At 32.8% G+C, this 15293-nt stretch overlaps 1 protein-coding gene across 25 annotated transcripts in view; it reads left to right on the forward strand.

Moving 5' to 3' along the window:
- The window catches only part of LRRIQ1 (leucine rich repeats and IQ motif containing 1), a 215338-nt gene that overhangs the window by 86017 nt on the left and 114028 nt on the right, over positions 1-15293 (forward strand). For 20 of the 25 annotated variants that reach the window (XR_013350624.1, XR_013350623.1, XR_013350625.1 and 17 more), the window contains 4 exons: positions 1316-1435; positions 13638-13727; positions 14381-14502; positions 15020-15115. Coding sequence is in view for 18 of the 25 variants with exons in the window: in XM_077845682.1 (XP_077701808.1) it covers positions 1316-1435; positions 13638-13727; positions 14381-14502; positions 15020-15115 (428 nt within the window). In the remaining 7 variants the exon portion in view is untranslated. Of the gene's footprint in view, positions 1-1315; positions 1436-7256; positions 8856-13637; positions 13728-14380; positions 14508-15019; positions 15116-15293 lie in introns of those variants that run through there. The other 5 variants (XM_077845688.1, XR_013350629.1, XR_013350627.1 and 2 more) reach the window with 5 other exon arrangements.

A 15293-nucleotide genomic window follows, 5' to 3' on the forward strand; every position in this document is an offset into this window, starting at 1 on the left:
TAGGAACAAAAAAAGGGAGGCAGACAGTCATGGATTGACCAAGTCTTGATCATTTTTGGCTAATTGCTGCTGAGGTTGTGGTTTGGCTTTCTAAGTTGGTTGCTTATGAGGTTGTGGGTGACTTCTATTGTCATATATAGTCTGGCTATTGTCTATATATTCCACTTCTCAAGATATATGTTTTCTGTAATAGCAATACCAATATTATTGTTACTAACAATATGATTTATGAAAACATTTAAGTTATCTTTTGTAATTAAATTTGTCTTTTGAGTATATTTCACTAAGAATATAGTCAAACAAATCTATTTTAAAGTCACTTTAAATAACTTCTGTGTGTGCGTATGCCCATAGCATGAAAACATATTTTTTTATTTCTTCAGGAATTCCTTTTTATTTAATATTTGTTTGTTTTATAATTATCTTAAGCATTTGCATAGGTTTGCACAATTCCAAAGTAAAATCTAAGAAAAGTATATTCAGAGAAGTCTGGCCTCTGTTGCTGAATCTTCTATCCTATTTTCTGCCTCTATACTTAATAATTTTTAAATGTAATTTCATAAGTTATACTTTTACCTTTTAAATATTAACAGCCACATATATATTTAAATATAGATAAGTTTATGTAATTTATATGTTTATTATATATTTATATACAGTCTTTCATAGATAAATGGTAGCATGCAATACATACTTATTTTTTTATACTTATTCTATCCTGGAGCTCACTCACTACTTCTTAGTCTCTAAAAGCTGCTGTGTTCTTGGAGTAATGGTTAGGAAAGCTTTCTCTACTCCAACATTACTGAGGAATCTGAATGATTTTAATTCTATTTTATGTACTTAGTTTATTTTAAAATGAAATTAGTTAATAGTTATGGGCCAGGATAGTACTTCTCTAATATGGCCATTTGTATACATTGAAATTTTCCTAAATGTGTTAGTTTATTTTATACATAATTATTTGAAAATTAGAAAAATTGGTTTTCCTTTGTATCTCTTTCTTTTAGTTTAGAACGGGTCCTGGTGGAATTGTCAGATAATTGATTGGTTGACCTACATGTGCAGTTGAGGGAGTTTTAAAGATTCTTTTCTGCTTACCACAAGAAAAGTCTCCTGAGATTCAGAACTTTAGACATATGCAGTTGTTTAATTTATCTTACAGTTTTAAGTGTCACATAAAGTTCAAAAAACAGATTATTGAGCCATTAAACTAAGGTCTTAGATGTTTTATCTTCCTAATGGGATAACACAGAGAATCTGGTTTGTAGTGTGATCTATAACCTTGTATAACATGCTTTAAATTTTTGTTTAGGCAGTTTGGAAGGGCTTTCTTTTGAGAAAGAAACTGACAACAGCTTTAGAGGCTATTAAGAATGAAGAATCTGAAGAAGAATATGAAGAAATAAACTTAGAGGATTTTACATTTGATGAAGTAAGTACCAACTACAAAATATAAATACTGGTCTTAAAATTTTTTTAGCATACTATTTTGGAGCTAAATCCATTTCTAAGATTTTTATCCTCTTAATGCTATGTTATAGATTTTTTTAAAACAACACTTGAAAAGGTATACTTCTAATTTCTTAATATCTTATCTACTCTATAGTGTGTATAGTGTGTAAACGTGGTCATGGAATATTTACAAGAGTTTCTGGGTGCTCTCTGACTAGATTTATATAATGTTTTATCAGTTATACTTCATTAAATATAACTCTGAGCCTATTTATGCTCTGCTTAACTTTATTTTATAGTTTTTTGTTGCCTAGAAAAATGAGACCACCCTCTTTAAATTGTTATTTAGGAATTCCATAGTAAGGTAGCACATTATACAGTCATCTATACCACTAGTTTTCTGTGGGTTCCATATGCCTCAACCAAATTGAGCACCGTTTTATTGTATAGAGCATTTGCCTTTCACATTCTGGTTTACCTCTCTTTGCTTTCTCCTCTTCAGGCAGTTACAAACACATAAACAGCATTCAGATGAAGATGTAGAACATATGAACACCCCCAGACTTCCTCATGCCTCTGTAGTAGTCATATCTCCATTGTTAGAGATTAGTTTTCTCTCATATTTGAACTTCCTAAAAGTGGAATAATGTAGTATGTACTCTTCTTTCACTTAATAGTATGTCTGTGAGATTTATCTATGTTGTTGAATGTCATTGTATATACACCACTCTTTTGAAAATACCTTTTTATTCTATTATTTACAATATACCACCTTTTAAAAGTATATTCTACTATGGGAAGATATCTGTTGTTATTTCTAGTATTACCTATTATGCTTAAACACTATGAACATTCTTGTGCATGTCTTTTGACATGCATATTCACCTTCTTTTAGGAATAGGATTTCTGAGCCTTAACTTTTATCTAGGTTTAGTAGATAGTGCATAATGTTATTCTAAATTGATTATATCAGTCCTATCAGCAAAATATGAGGATTTCAGAGAAGCTTAATCTTCACCAGGACTTTGTATTTTCATGTCTTTTTCTTCCATTCCAGTAAGTTTGTAGTGGTATCTTATTGTTTTAATTTGCATTTCTGTCATAATTAATAATGTTGAATACCTTTTAGTGTGCCTCCTGGCCATTTAGTCAGTTTTATGACATGATCAAGTGTTTGCATATTTTTCCATTGAGTTGTGTATTTTTTTTTTCTTATTGACTTGTAGAAGTTCTTTATATATTCTGAATACCACTCTGTTTTCCCTTGAAAATATCCTGCTTAACCTCTGGAGTTTACCTTTCCACTATCTTTCTCATTAATTTTAATGAACAGAATGTTTCTAACACAAATTAAAAACTTTTTAATTTTTGTGACCTGTAAGAAATCTTTGCTTACTCTTAGATTATTAAGATATTCTAGAAACTTTATTAACTTTCAGCATTTAAGTCCAGATGCATCTGGAATTAATTTTTGTGTATAGTATGAGGAGAGGGTCATGTTCCCTTGGATCAAATGAACATAGAATGAATGAATGAATTTTTAGACTATGAATTTTTTAAATCCATGAACATAGACTGTCCTACCATTTGTGTAAGCCATTTAAAATTTCTGTCCACAATGCTCTGTAGTTTTCTTTGTGGTGGTCTTGTACATTTTTGGTTAGATTTATTTCTAGGTAATTGATATTTTCTGATAATGTATTTATTTTTGTATATTGACCTCATATTCAGCCACTTTGTTGAAAGTTTATTAGTTTTAGTAGGCTATCTTTAAAGTCTTTTGTATTCTGTATATACAATCATGTCATCTGAGAATAATTAAAGTTAAAGGAAATCTTATTATAATGAAAGGGTCAATGATATAATGTCTTAACTATACAAAATATGTACGTCCTAATAATAGATTCAAAGTACAAGGCAAAATTTGACAGAACTAAAGCTCATTTTAAAAAACCCACAATCATAGTAGGAGATACTATTATTTTTCTGACAATAACTGATAGAATCCCTCCCCTCAAAATCACTAAGGACTAAGGAGATTTTTTTAAAAATATTTTATTTATTCATGAGAGACACACAGAGAGAGAGAGAGAGAGGCAGACACAGGCAGAGGGAGAAGCAGGCTCCATGCAGGGAACCTGATGTGGGACTCGATCCCAGGTCCCCAGGATCAGGCCCTGGGCTGAAGGCAGCGCTAAACCACTGAGCCACCTGGGTTGCCCAATTTAAAACAAAAAACAAAAAACAATAAATAAGCCTGAAGTAACTGAGACCTTAATAGCAACATACTTAACACTCCTTTCAAGTACACATGGAACATTTCCCCAAATAGATTATATGTTGAGACACACTTACAAGAAACAAAAAAAATCAATTTCACATCAAACTCTTCCAGAAAACAAAAATAGGGGAAACACTTCACAATTAAATGTTCAAAGCCAGCATAACCTTGACATCAAAATCTAGTTTCCCTCTTTAACTAAATGCCTTAGTGGCCACTTCCTCCAGTATTTTCATAACTACAGCTTTCTTTTGATGGTAATTTTATAGTAGTATATATTTTTCTAACCATTCCCATTCAACATTTCTGTGTTTTATATTTAAAGTGTGACTCTTATAAGAGCATATAACTGGATTTTGTTTATTTTTATATTCTATTCTGACATTTTTCATTGACATATTCAGATTATTTTATTTTAATATATAAGTAGGTTTATAAATACCATCTTTGTCCTATGTGTTCTATAGTCCTTTTTTCATTTTTTATTACCTTCTCTTATATGAATCAGGTTTTTTGTTTGTTTTTCTCTTTCCCTCCTTCATTAGCTTGTTAGTTTGTGGTTATGTTTTTCTATATGCTTCATTTCTTCTTGGATTAACATGCTTCCATCTGGTTTTATTTTCCTTCCCCTGAAGGATTTTCTTTAGTAATTATTTAACTTCAGGTGAGTTGTTTTATTGGTTGAACTGTTCTCTTACTTTACATTTTGAAAGATATTTTCTCTAGGTATTGAATTCTAGGTAAAGTTTTGGTATTTAAAGATGCTATTTCATTAGCTTCTGACTTTCATGGACTCTGTTGAAAAGTCAGTAATAAGTTGTGTATTTTCCTTCTCTAAAGATATCCTCCCACTCCCATTCCCAAGACTACTTTTATTTTTTTTTCCAAGACTACTTTTAAGGTTCATTTTCTCTGTTTTTCAGCATTGCTATGATTTTATTTGTATTTACTCTGCTTGTAGTAAAGAGGTCATATAGCTTCTTGAATCTGTGATTTATGTCTTTCATCAATCTTGGAAATTTCTTGACCAGTTATTTCACACATATAGTCTGTTTTATTATTTCTCTTCTTTGAGGTAAAATGGTTCCCAAAATATACATTTAGAATTTGTCACCATTTTATATGTGTCGCTTAGACTCTCTTTTGAATTATTCTTTTTTTGCTTCTCTGTTTTAATATGAATGTTTTCTACTGACCTATCTTGTAGTTTACTAATCATTTCTCTTGAGCTATATAATCATTTTAGCCTATATTTTGAATTCCTAATTTTAGTTATTGCATTTTTAGACCTAGAATATTTACTTGATTATTTATTGTAAATTCTGGTTATGCTGAAGTTTTTTATCATTTCCTATATTTTCAAGACTTTTTCAGTTAATTGCAACATATGGATCACTTGTAGGTTTATTTCTATTGACTGTATATCTCTTGCATTTTGAGGAAACCAATTCTCTTTTTTAGCATTTAACCTTTGATTAAGTTTCAGACATATATGGAAAAAATGTAAAGACCCTGAAAGATGTTTTCTTTTTCTAAAGAGAATTTAATTTTAATTTTGCAGGCAGATAGCACATGGGCAGAGATTCTTTTGAGGCTTGTTTTCAAGCTTTAATAAAGCCCTAATAGGGCTGATGATATTTCTGGTTTCTCTTGGAGGTTAAGCTAATATAGTGTCTTAACAAAAAGTGGCGTGTTTACCAGGTCATCCTCACCTTGCTTTTCCCTCAATTCTAATACCTTTTTCCACGGCATAAAGTGACTGAAGAAGTTTCTTCTTGGCTTTTAGGACTCCAGGAGTTCCTATTGCCCTTTGATTCTAGGTTTCTTTCCTACACATATTCTACATGGAACTGGGAAACAAATGAAGGGAAATTTAATACATGACTTTGAGCTCACATTTCTAAAACTTTAGAGAGTAGAAGTACTCAAACTAAATCCTGACCCATTGGTCATCCAACAGGTGTCAAATTAACAAGAGTTTGTCACACTTACACTTCTCTACCTACAATTCCTCCCTATCGAGATAAGCCCTTATGGCACTTACGGAGTAGAAAAGTAAAACATGTAACACATCAGTTTCTACTCTACAATTCAGATATACAAGCAGCAACAAAAACATATTGGATTAGCCTAAAGAGCCCTATTAACAAAATAACTTGGGCAGCCCAGGTGGCTTAACAGTTTAGCACCTGCCTTCATCACTGAGCATGATCCCGAAATCCTAGGATCAAGTCCCACATCGTGCTCCCTGCATGGAGCCTGCTTCTCCCTCTGCCTGTGTCTCTGCCCCTCTGTGTGTGTGTATATGTGTGTGTGTGTGTGTGTGTGTGTGTGTGTCTCATGAGTAAATAAATAAAATCTTTAAAAAAAATAACTTTAGTGCCTCCTCCACTGTGAATCCTGTCTAAACTCCATCAGTTGAATGAATGTGGCTCATACCCCATGAGTCTGGGGTAGCATAGTGCCCTCTAGCACAGAGTAAAACACTCACTATCTTCCCAGGGTGTTAGCTATATAAAGATCCTTGAATAGATAGTCTGGAAAGAAAGCTGTCACAAGACATGCAGAAACGGAGACCCTTGGGGTATTGTCTCCCAACATTAAACATCTATTTTATATTACTCATAATGAACCTCAGAAACAGTGATGAATAAAACATTTTTTGGGCCTTGAATCCACAGAGTAAAGTGACCTTTTTAAAAGAATTATTTTACCAGAAGTTTTAATAAACCTAGGTCTCAATTTCCTTTAGGGGGAAATATTTCCCATATAATATCTGTAATAACAAATAAATATATTCCCCGTATAGTATCTGTAATAACAAATAAATATTTCAATAATAGATATATTAAGTCTAATATGGCATAGTGATCTACAGTGGCACTTTTATTTTGCAGCTTTTAAATTACAGTGTAATTTTAGTGTGATTTTTTAAATTTTAAATTATAAAGTAATTTAGTTGATTTAACTTAACAAGGTTTATTTTCTCTGTTACCTAATACTGGTTAGAAGCCAACATGTAAAAAAAAGAAAAATATCTTTAAATTTAAACATTACAAGTCCTCTTATGAGTCCCTAAATCTAGAGAAAATGAGAAAAGCTAATATAAAACTATCTAGAAAACCAACCACAACAGTCAAATTTGGATTTGTTTTTGTCTCAGACCCAAGTAAAATTCAGTAAGTTAGCAGGAATAATTTTTGAGAAGGAGGCAAATGTGTCAAGCTGGGCAACTTTTAGCTCTGGAGTTCATGTTTGATCCCTACCTCAAATCTCAAATTAACTTCAAGAGTATAACATATTCCAGTACATTGTTGGAAAATAAACAAGTGCTATCTAAATTATAGACAAAGGAAAAGACTAAAGTTACATTTTGTTTGATAGAAAGAGGTACATATGGCATATAACAGCAATCTCCAAAACTATGAGCCACCATGCTTTTGCATTGGGGATGAAGGAGAGGGTTTATTTATTTATTTATTTTTATTTATTTCTAAGATTTTATTTATTTATTTGACAGAGAGAGCACAAACCAGGGGAGAGGCAGAGGGAAAGGAAGAGAAAATCTCAAGCAGACTCCCTGATGAGCACAGAGCCTGATATGGGGTTGATCCCAGGACCCTGATATCATGACTTGAGCCAAAGTCAGATGCTTAATTGACTGAGCCACCTAGGTGCCCGGGAGAAGAAGATTTAGAAAGTGAGATTTGAGATTCATAACATGCCAAGATTCCAAACTCTAAGGATTCTAAGATGCTCCAAAAGTTATCAGGAAGTATTAGAAAGAACTATACTGGGGATAGTAAGAGGCAACTTGGGCAGAAGAGGAGGGAAGTGTTGGGGTGGGGAGGGGATAGTGAATGGAGGAGGAACAACATCAAGTCATGACTTGTAGCATTTCTAGGACTTGTTCAATTCTAACTGACTTGTGTCTTAGGACAAGTCTGATCCTAGTTTCATGCATCAAATAAAATCAGATAGATGGCCTGAAAAATTTTACATATATACACCCAAATAAACACGAATGTTATTTGTAGCCCTTCTTCCTGATAGCCTTATATTCTAGACTCTCAAAGTTAGATTGTAGAATAATGATTTCTTCTCTGATCAAAAGCCAAATACGTATATATCTGATCAAATGTTATATTGTGAACACAAAGTTACAGATTTATAAGTTCAAGTTCATTTTTAATATGTAAGTAAATTTGTAGTAGTCTTCTAATAAGCAGAAAGCTTTCCAGATCCTCAGTTGTAAGTTAAAGAATATCTGAACAGAAGGTTTTCTTAAGCAATAACTATAATTTGTATAAATGTCCAGTGGTAAGCATGATATATTAATATACATTTTTAAAACAGTAGTATATTTATAATCTTGGCCAATTCCTCCTGACATTTTGAGATTTTTTCCAACATTCAAAGTACTGCCAAATATACTTGATATTAATAAGCTTGAACTCACATAAATCAGTAGTCTTAGTAACATTTTTTGGTTGTGATTGTATAATTACTAAAAGTATCTTTAGCATTTTATACTAAGCCTTCTCTATGTTTCTAGAAATTTCTGAGATAGTGGTTCTGGAATCTTATGAAAGTCTGTGACCTTGCATTAAAAAAACTATTTTCAAAGTTTTCTGCATTTCTAGATGTCAATTTAAAGACTAAATTTTTCCCAGACTTGGTATAACTTCTTTGAGAAAGAGACTTCATTAACATGTATATGATATGGCAAAGAAATCACTCTTTCTGAGTCTTTGTCCTTCTGTAGAAAGAAAATAGCTGGAGTTCTAGAGAATATAAAATAGGAGGTGGTTGGCAGGTGTTTAAAAGAAAAAATTAAAAATTAAAAAAAAAGAAAAAAATGTGTGCATGTCTGTGTCTCTTGTATGTGTGTTTATACAACAGTGTATAAATAACTCTCCTTGTCTACCAATACTGACCCTTTCCATAATCAGTCCTCAAGTGGCACATTATTCTTTAAATTTTCTTCCAATTTTTTTTATTGTAGCAAGATACACATAAAATTTACCATCTTAATTTTTAAGTGTACATTCAGTGGTATTAAATACATTCATAAAGTTGTGTTAACCATCACCACCATGTAATCTATATCCAGAACTTTCTTCATCCTGTAAAAACTGAAACTATATAGTTATTAAACAATAACTCCTCAATCCCACTGGAGTTATAACACTCCAGTTTGAATTTATACCCTCTAACTTGAATAGTATCCCAAAACTTGCTCTTTTACAGCTCCATCTCTATCTCTTTCAGTTGTTGATATCACAAAATTACCTCTTTATAAACATAAACCAATAATTCCTTTAAATGCATTAGTATCTTAAATTATGTAGGAAATTAAATATGGAGTTATAAGCCAAAGTTACAATAATACTAGCTTTTTTTTAAATTTTTATTTATTTATGATAGTCACACAGAGAGAGAGAGAGAGAGAGAGGCAGAGACACAGGCAGAGGGAGAAGCAGGCTCCATGCACCGGGAGCCCGACGTGGGATTCGATCCCGGATCTCCAGGATCGCGCCCTGGGCCAAAGGCAGGCACCGAACCGCTGCGCCACCCAGGGATCCCAATAATACTAGCTTTTAAACTAATAATTATTTTTATGTATTAGTCTCCTTAAATCATGTAGGAGACAAAAAGTAGAGTTACAAACTGCCATTACAATAATACTAGCTTTTAGAATTTCCCGTGTATTTATCTTTACTGAGATCTTTGGTTTTTTTCATGACTTCAAACTGCTATCTAGTCTCTTCATTTCAACCTGCAGGACTCCCTTTAACATTTCTTTCAGGGCAGATCTAGAGGTAATAAACTCTCTCAGCTTTTGTTGATCTGAGACTGTTTTAATTTTTCTCTTGATTTTGAAGGACGGTTTCGACAATATAAGAATCTTGTTTGGGGCACCTAAGTGGTCCAGTGGTTGAGCATCTGCCTTTGGCTCACATCGTGGTCCCGGGGTCCTGGGATCAAGTCCTGAATCAGGCTCCCTGCATGGAGCCTGCTTCTCCCTCTGCCTGTGTCTTTGCCTCTCTCTCTGTGTGTTTCTGTCATGAATAAATAAATAAAATCTTTTAAAAAAGAAAAACAAAACAAAACGAAAAACACAGTAAACCAAGATTTTTTTTAAAAAAATTATTCATTTATTCATGAGAGAGACGCAAAGACATAGGCAGAGAGGGAAGAGGTGGGACTCCATCCCGGGTCTCCAGGATCATACCCAGGCCTGAAGGCGGTGCCAAACCGCTGGGCCATTGGGACTGCCCAGTTTTTTTTTTTTTTTTTTTAACTTGCTGCACTTTGAATATATCAGCTCACTGCCTTCAGGACTTCAGAGTTTCTGATAAGAAATCTGCTAATGTCTTATGAGGATTCATTGTATGTGACAATTTGCTTCTCATTGGCTTCTTTCAAGTTTCTCACTTTGGCTTTTGAAAGTTTGATTATGGGTCTCGGTTTGGGTCTCTGAGTTCTTTGTATTTCAAATTCATTAAGTTTCTTGGATGTTTATATTCAGATCTGTCATTGAAGTTGGGAAAATTTCAGCCATTATTTCTTCAGATATGCTCTTTGCTTCTTTCTTTCTCTCTGCTCCTTCTATAACTTCCGTAATACAGATGTTGGCCTGCTTGATACTGCATCACAGGTCCCTTAGGTTCTATTCACTTTTCTTTAATCTTCTTTTTTTCTATTCCTCAGACTCAGATAATTTCCATTGTCCTTTCTTCAAGTTCACTAATTCTTTTATCTGTCAACTCAGAGACAGATCTCTCTAGTGAACCCCGCTAGTGAATATTTCATTTCAGCTACTGTACTTCTCAGCTTCAAAATTTCTTCTTGATTTCTCTTTAGACTTGCTATCTCTTTATTGATATTTCCATTTTGTTTATACATCCTTTTTTCTCCTTTTAGTTATTTGTGTGTCTTCAAAACAATTATTTAGGAATCTTTGTCAGGATGCCTGGGTGGATCAGTAGTTGACAGTTCTACCTTTGGCTCAGGCCATGATTGGGATTGAGCCCCATGTCAGGCTCCCTGCATGGAGGCTGCTTCTTCCTCTGCCTATGTCTCTGCCCCTCTCTCTCTCTCCGTCTCTCATGAGACATAAATAAAATCTTTAAAAAAAAAAAAAATCTTTGTCTAGTAAATCTGCCATCAGGTATTTTTTTAGGGATAGTTTTGGTTGATTTATTTATTTTTTCCTTTGAATCAGCCATAAAATTTTCTGTTTCTTTGGATGGCATATTACTATTTAAATTTACAGTTGGACATTGAATGTAGAAATTATAGTAATTCTAGAAATTAGATTCTCTTTCCCAGGGTTTGCTGGGATTTTGTTTTTCTTTTATTGTTTTTGTTTTTATATTATTGTAGACTGTCTCTATGCTGAGGATCAGCTGAGTTATAAATTTAAGGTCCTATCAGGTCTTTTCTGAGCCTGTGCCTTTCCCTGGATATATATGTTGACTTTCTAATTTCCCACATTTATGCTAATGCTTTTGAATAGTCTAGCCTTTTTTTTTAAATGAGCATCTTAGTCTGATATCTGGCTTCCAAAAGATGAAAAAGAGAAAAATGAATGGGTGGGGAAGGACACTAGCCCATTGAATCCCCTGGAAATCACTTAGCTAGTAGAGCAGAGGCTTGCAACAGTAGGGGAAGTACAAGGACCCCTACCTCTTTGCACCTCTGTGATAAAAAGTAATCAATGATCAATGCACAAATCACATTATTTGGAGGACAGAATTCTCATTGTATATGCTGACTCCACAAGCTATGTGCAAGCTACTCCTAAAACACATGAATAGCTGCCTACCTCAGGGTCTGGGGATAGGGAATAGCTGCTCCTGGACTAAAAGCTGAAATTGACTAAAACTAACCACTATTTACCATCTAAGTTTTCCCCTGGAAGTTATTAGCCTTCCATAAACTCCAGAGTTCCAAAACAGTTTTAACAGATGGATTTTGCCAGTGTAATCATTTTCTAGGTTGGAAGACAGGTTCCCAGTTCTTCCTACTCCACCATCTTCCCAGAATCCTCTGGCACATTGCTTTTTATCATATTGTCTCCGTATTTTCACATATTTCTCTTCACTTTAATAGTTTTCACCAGAGTAAGAATACAAATTTGATGATAGCTGCTGATATGCCAAGGGCCTTGATCCTTCCTGGGGGTAGAACTGGATTTTTCTTTACTTGTCATACAAAAGAAGGAATTAAAAAATCTGAGCCCTGAATCCTATTTGCATCAAATAGCACTTTTTAAACCAAATATGTATTCTTAAAACATATATAACTGATATATAACTGTGATATATATGTTAATAATGTCTGCCTAGAAAAAAATGGACAATGTACCTATCAAACAGCTGAGTAGAGGTAACTTATTTGCATATATTCAAATAACATGAATTTAAATAGGTATTCTAAGACTAAGTTCTAGAAGTAAAAGTCTGTCATTACACTGCTAACCTATAGTCAGGATGTCTTAGTCTTTCTTTCCCAATGATCTTTCAAGATATAGTCAAGAAACACTGGAATTGTATAAGTGGAAATTGTATTTAGTTCTCCTCAGAATAGAATCATTCCTGTTTATAAATCATAAATGTGTAATTATTGGGGCACCTAGATGACACAATTGGTTAAGTGTCCAACTCTTGGTTTTGTCTCAGGTCATGATCTCAGGGTCATGAGATTGAGCCCCATATCGGGCTCCTGCTTAGTGTGGAATCAGCTTGAGATTTCCCTCTGCCCCTCCCCTCGTGCTCTCTCTCTCTCTATCTCTCTCTCTCTCTCATAAATAAATAAATCTTTGAAAAACGGTGCCTGGGTGGCTCAGTCTGTTAAGCATCTGCCTTTGGCTCAGTTCATGATCCTGGGGTCCTGGGATCAAGCCCTGGGTCATGCTCCAGGGAAAGCAGATTTCCCTCCCCCTGCTCATGTGTGCACTCACTGTCTCTTAAATAAATAAAATAAATAAATAAAATCTAAAAGAATAAATAAAATAAAAAATAAATCTTAAAAAAATAAAAATAACATGTTTAATTATTTTAGAACCTTTTAAAAATCAAATTCATAAGCATGCTGATCTTTTTTTGAAAGATTCAAAAACATTATGAACCACAGAGGATTATTCTACACCATATTAGAAAATCCAGGCAAAAAAAAATTAGATAATTATATCCTAAATGATGTAATAATAACATTCTTGGTATAGTTCCATATCAAAAGATAAAATAAATTTGGTAATTATGTAAATGGAATAAGGATGTTTTAAAGATAAAGAGTGAAGGGATTTATAGTAGTGTCGTTTCAAAGTTTATTTTTTTTTATTATTTGCACACTTGAATTAGAGCCTATATTATTAGGATCCATGATTTTTATGTTGCCACAAAATTCATTTTTCCATCTATTCAGAAAGTTTGTGAAATTTTTGAAAAAATTAAAAGCTGTCTTATAGATAGGGTTTATGAGAATAATGTGTTAAAGTACCATAAATTTTCAATAATGATGTTTGGTAGAAAAAAAAATTTGCATTATAAAGAAATAAAAAATTATTTCCCTCAGCTACATCTTGAGTTGACACAGAATCATGGTTATCAAACAGTTAAATACATTGAACAATCTGCACCTCTTATTTTTTGGAACACTTGAGGACTCAAATTCTCACTTTATCCCACTTAGGGATGAAAAGTCTCCTATTTTTTTTACAATGTTTGCATTAAACAGATGTAAGACATCTCACAATAGCAAGTAGCACACTTTCCTGTAAATGAAAATTCTGATATATTCTCTTAACATTCATAGTATAAAAGGCAATTTAAGAGATTCTTTGTAAAAGTTATGCAAACTGAATTATGTACATTAATGTTTATTATTTGTGCAGGCTGCCTTAGAGAAAGAATGGCTAGCTTTAGATTCCACCCGCTTCCCTTCACAAACACTGCTTCTCCCAAACCAGCTGCATCGGCCAAAGGTAACATGTCATGGAAATCTCTTAGTGCTCCATCTTTGCTCATTTTTTAAGGTTATGCTGGGCTGCAGTGATTAATAATGCAATTTATTGACTTGAAAAACACAATTACTTTTAGAAGCCTCTGACTTCCTCCTCATCCCCAGATGTAATTTTTCATATAGCTTTTCTTTCATTTGCTCCTAATTTTTTTCTTTATTTTGGATTTCTTTCAACACTTTATTTCACAGTAGCAAAAAAAAGTGATACACTTCAGCTGCATATTTGGCAGCAGACTAAAATCACTAGTTGACAGCACTTTAAAAATACAAAAATATGCATTAAGAGGGCAACAGCTGAAGATTCTCAGTCGGAGGTCAATGGGCTGCAATATCTGTTATTTATTTGATAATCTTTGAAGTTTTTGTTTTCTGATATTTTTTAAGATTTTTGCAATTAATCATTCTGTATATGCAAACAATACCAGAAAGCATATCCCTCACCACTACAATAAAGACATTTAGATGTGTATTAATAAATTTAATTTTATTATAATTTTCAGTTATATGTGTTTCCCTGGGGAGGCTACTCAGTAATATGCATGGAAAGTAATATGATATAAATGCTAGAATTTTTCAATTTATTTTATACTTAATATACATTATTTTCCTGATAAGTTCTCTGAAACCTTAAAATATGATGAAACTTCACTGAATGTACCAAGTCATCCAGCTCAAGCATGGCTATGTAATGAGAATGAAAATTTGTTTTCATCAGAACATGCACAGTTCAATAGCAGGTAAGCTAAACTACTCTTTTAGAGGATCAACCCATGATGAGAATATTACACCTTAAAAAGTAATAAAATGATGAAAATTAGGTACAAATTTACTTGTTTAGAGGATGGAAAAGCATTTAGTGTTATAAATGTATAGACTTTATGGGGTTTTCAATAAAATAAAATGTGTGAGGTAGCTTCATTAAAGCAACGACAAAAGTTAAGTGTCAGTGAAATAATGTCATTAATTGTTGTAAAAGTGATCTTTTAAATATTACTATATAGGTAGAGATAAGGATTAGAATAAAAATTCCAGTGCTGCATTTCTTTCGACAAAAGGATTGAAATATGCTTCAAGTAATTGAAATGTAAACATTTTAAATTAATGGCAGACTTTTATTACTTTTCAAGATAAAGTTTTTCTGTAACTTAAATGGATTTTATTTCCAAGTATGAGACAACATAAACAGCTTGTAGTTTTAAAAAGTGCTGATAGATGTATGTTGATTCAGTTAGTGTAGTTTTTTTCTATTGCCAGATCAGAAAATAGGACTTTCTCCCGGACACCTGAATCAAAGACCAGCAGAAAGAGCTTGCTAAAAACTAAAAAAGAAGAAAAAATTTCAAAAGAATGGTATGTGGTCTATATTACACTAAAATATTAAGAAATCGAGAGATTTTTAAATATTCAGGATGTTTTTCAAGACTTTAGGAATTTTTAGTTTATAAGAAACTGTATATCTTAAATTACAGATTCTTACATGGGAATCTAAATTTGTTTTAGTATAATATTCAGATATGTATGTTTACAT

Source organism: Canis aureus, chromosome 13 (genome assembly GCF_053574225.1).
Source record: "Canis aureus isolate CA01 chromosome 13, VMU_Caureus_v.1.0, whole genome shotgun sequence".
Taxonomy (NCBI): domain Eukaryota; kingdom Metazoa; phylum Chordata; class Mammalia; order Carnivora; family Canidae; genus Canis; species Canis aureus.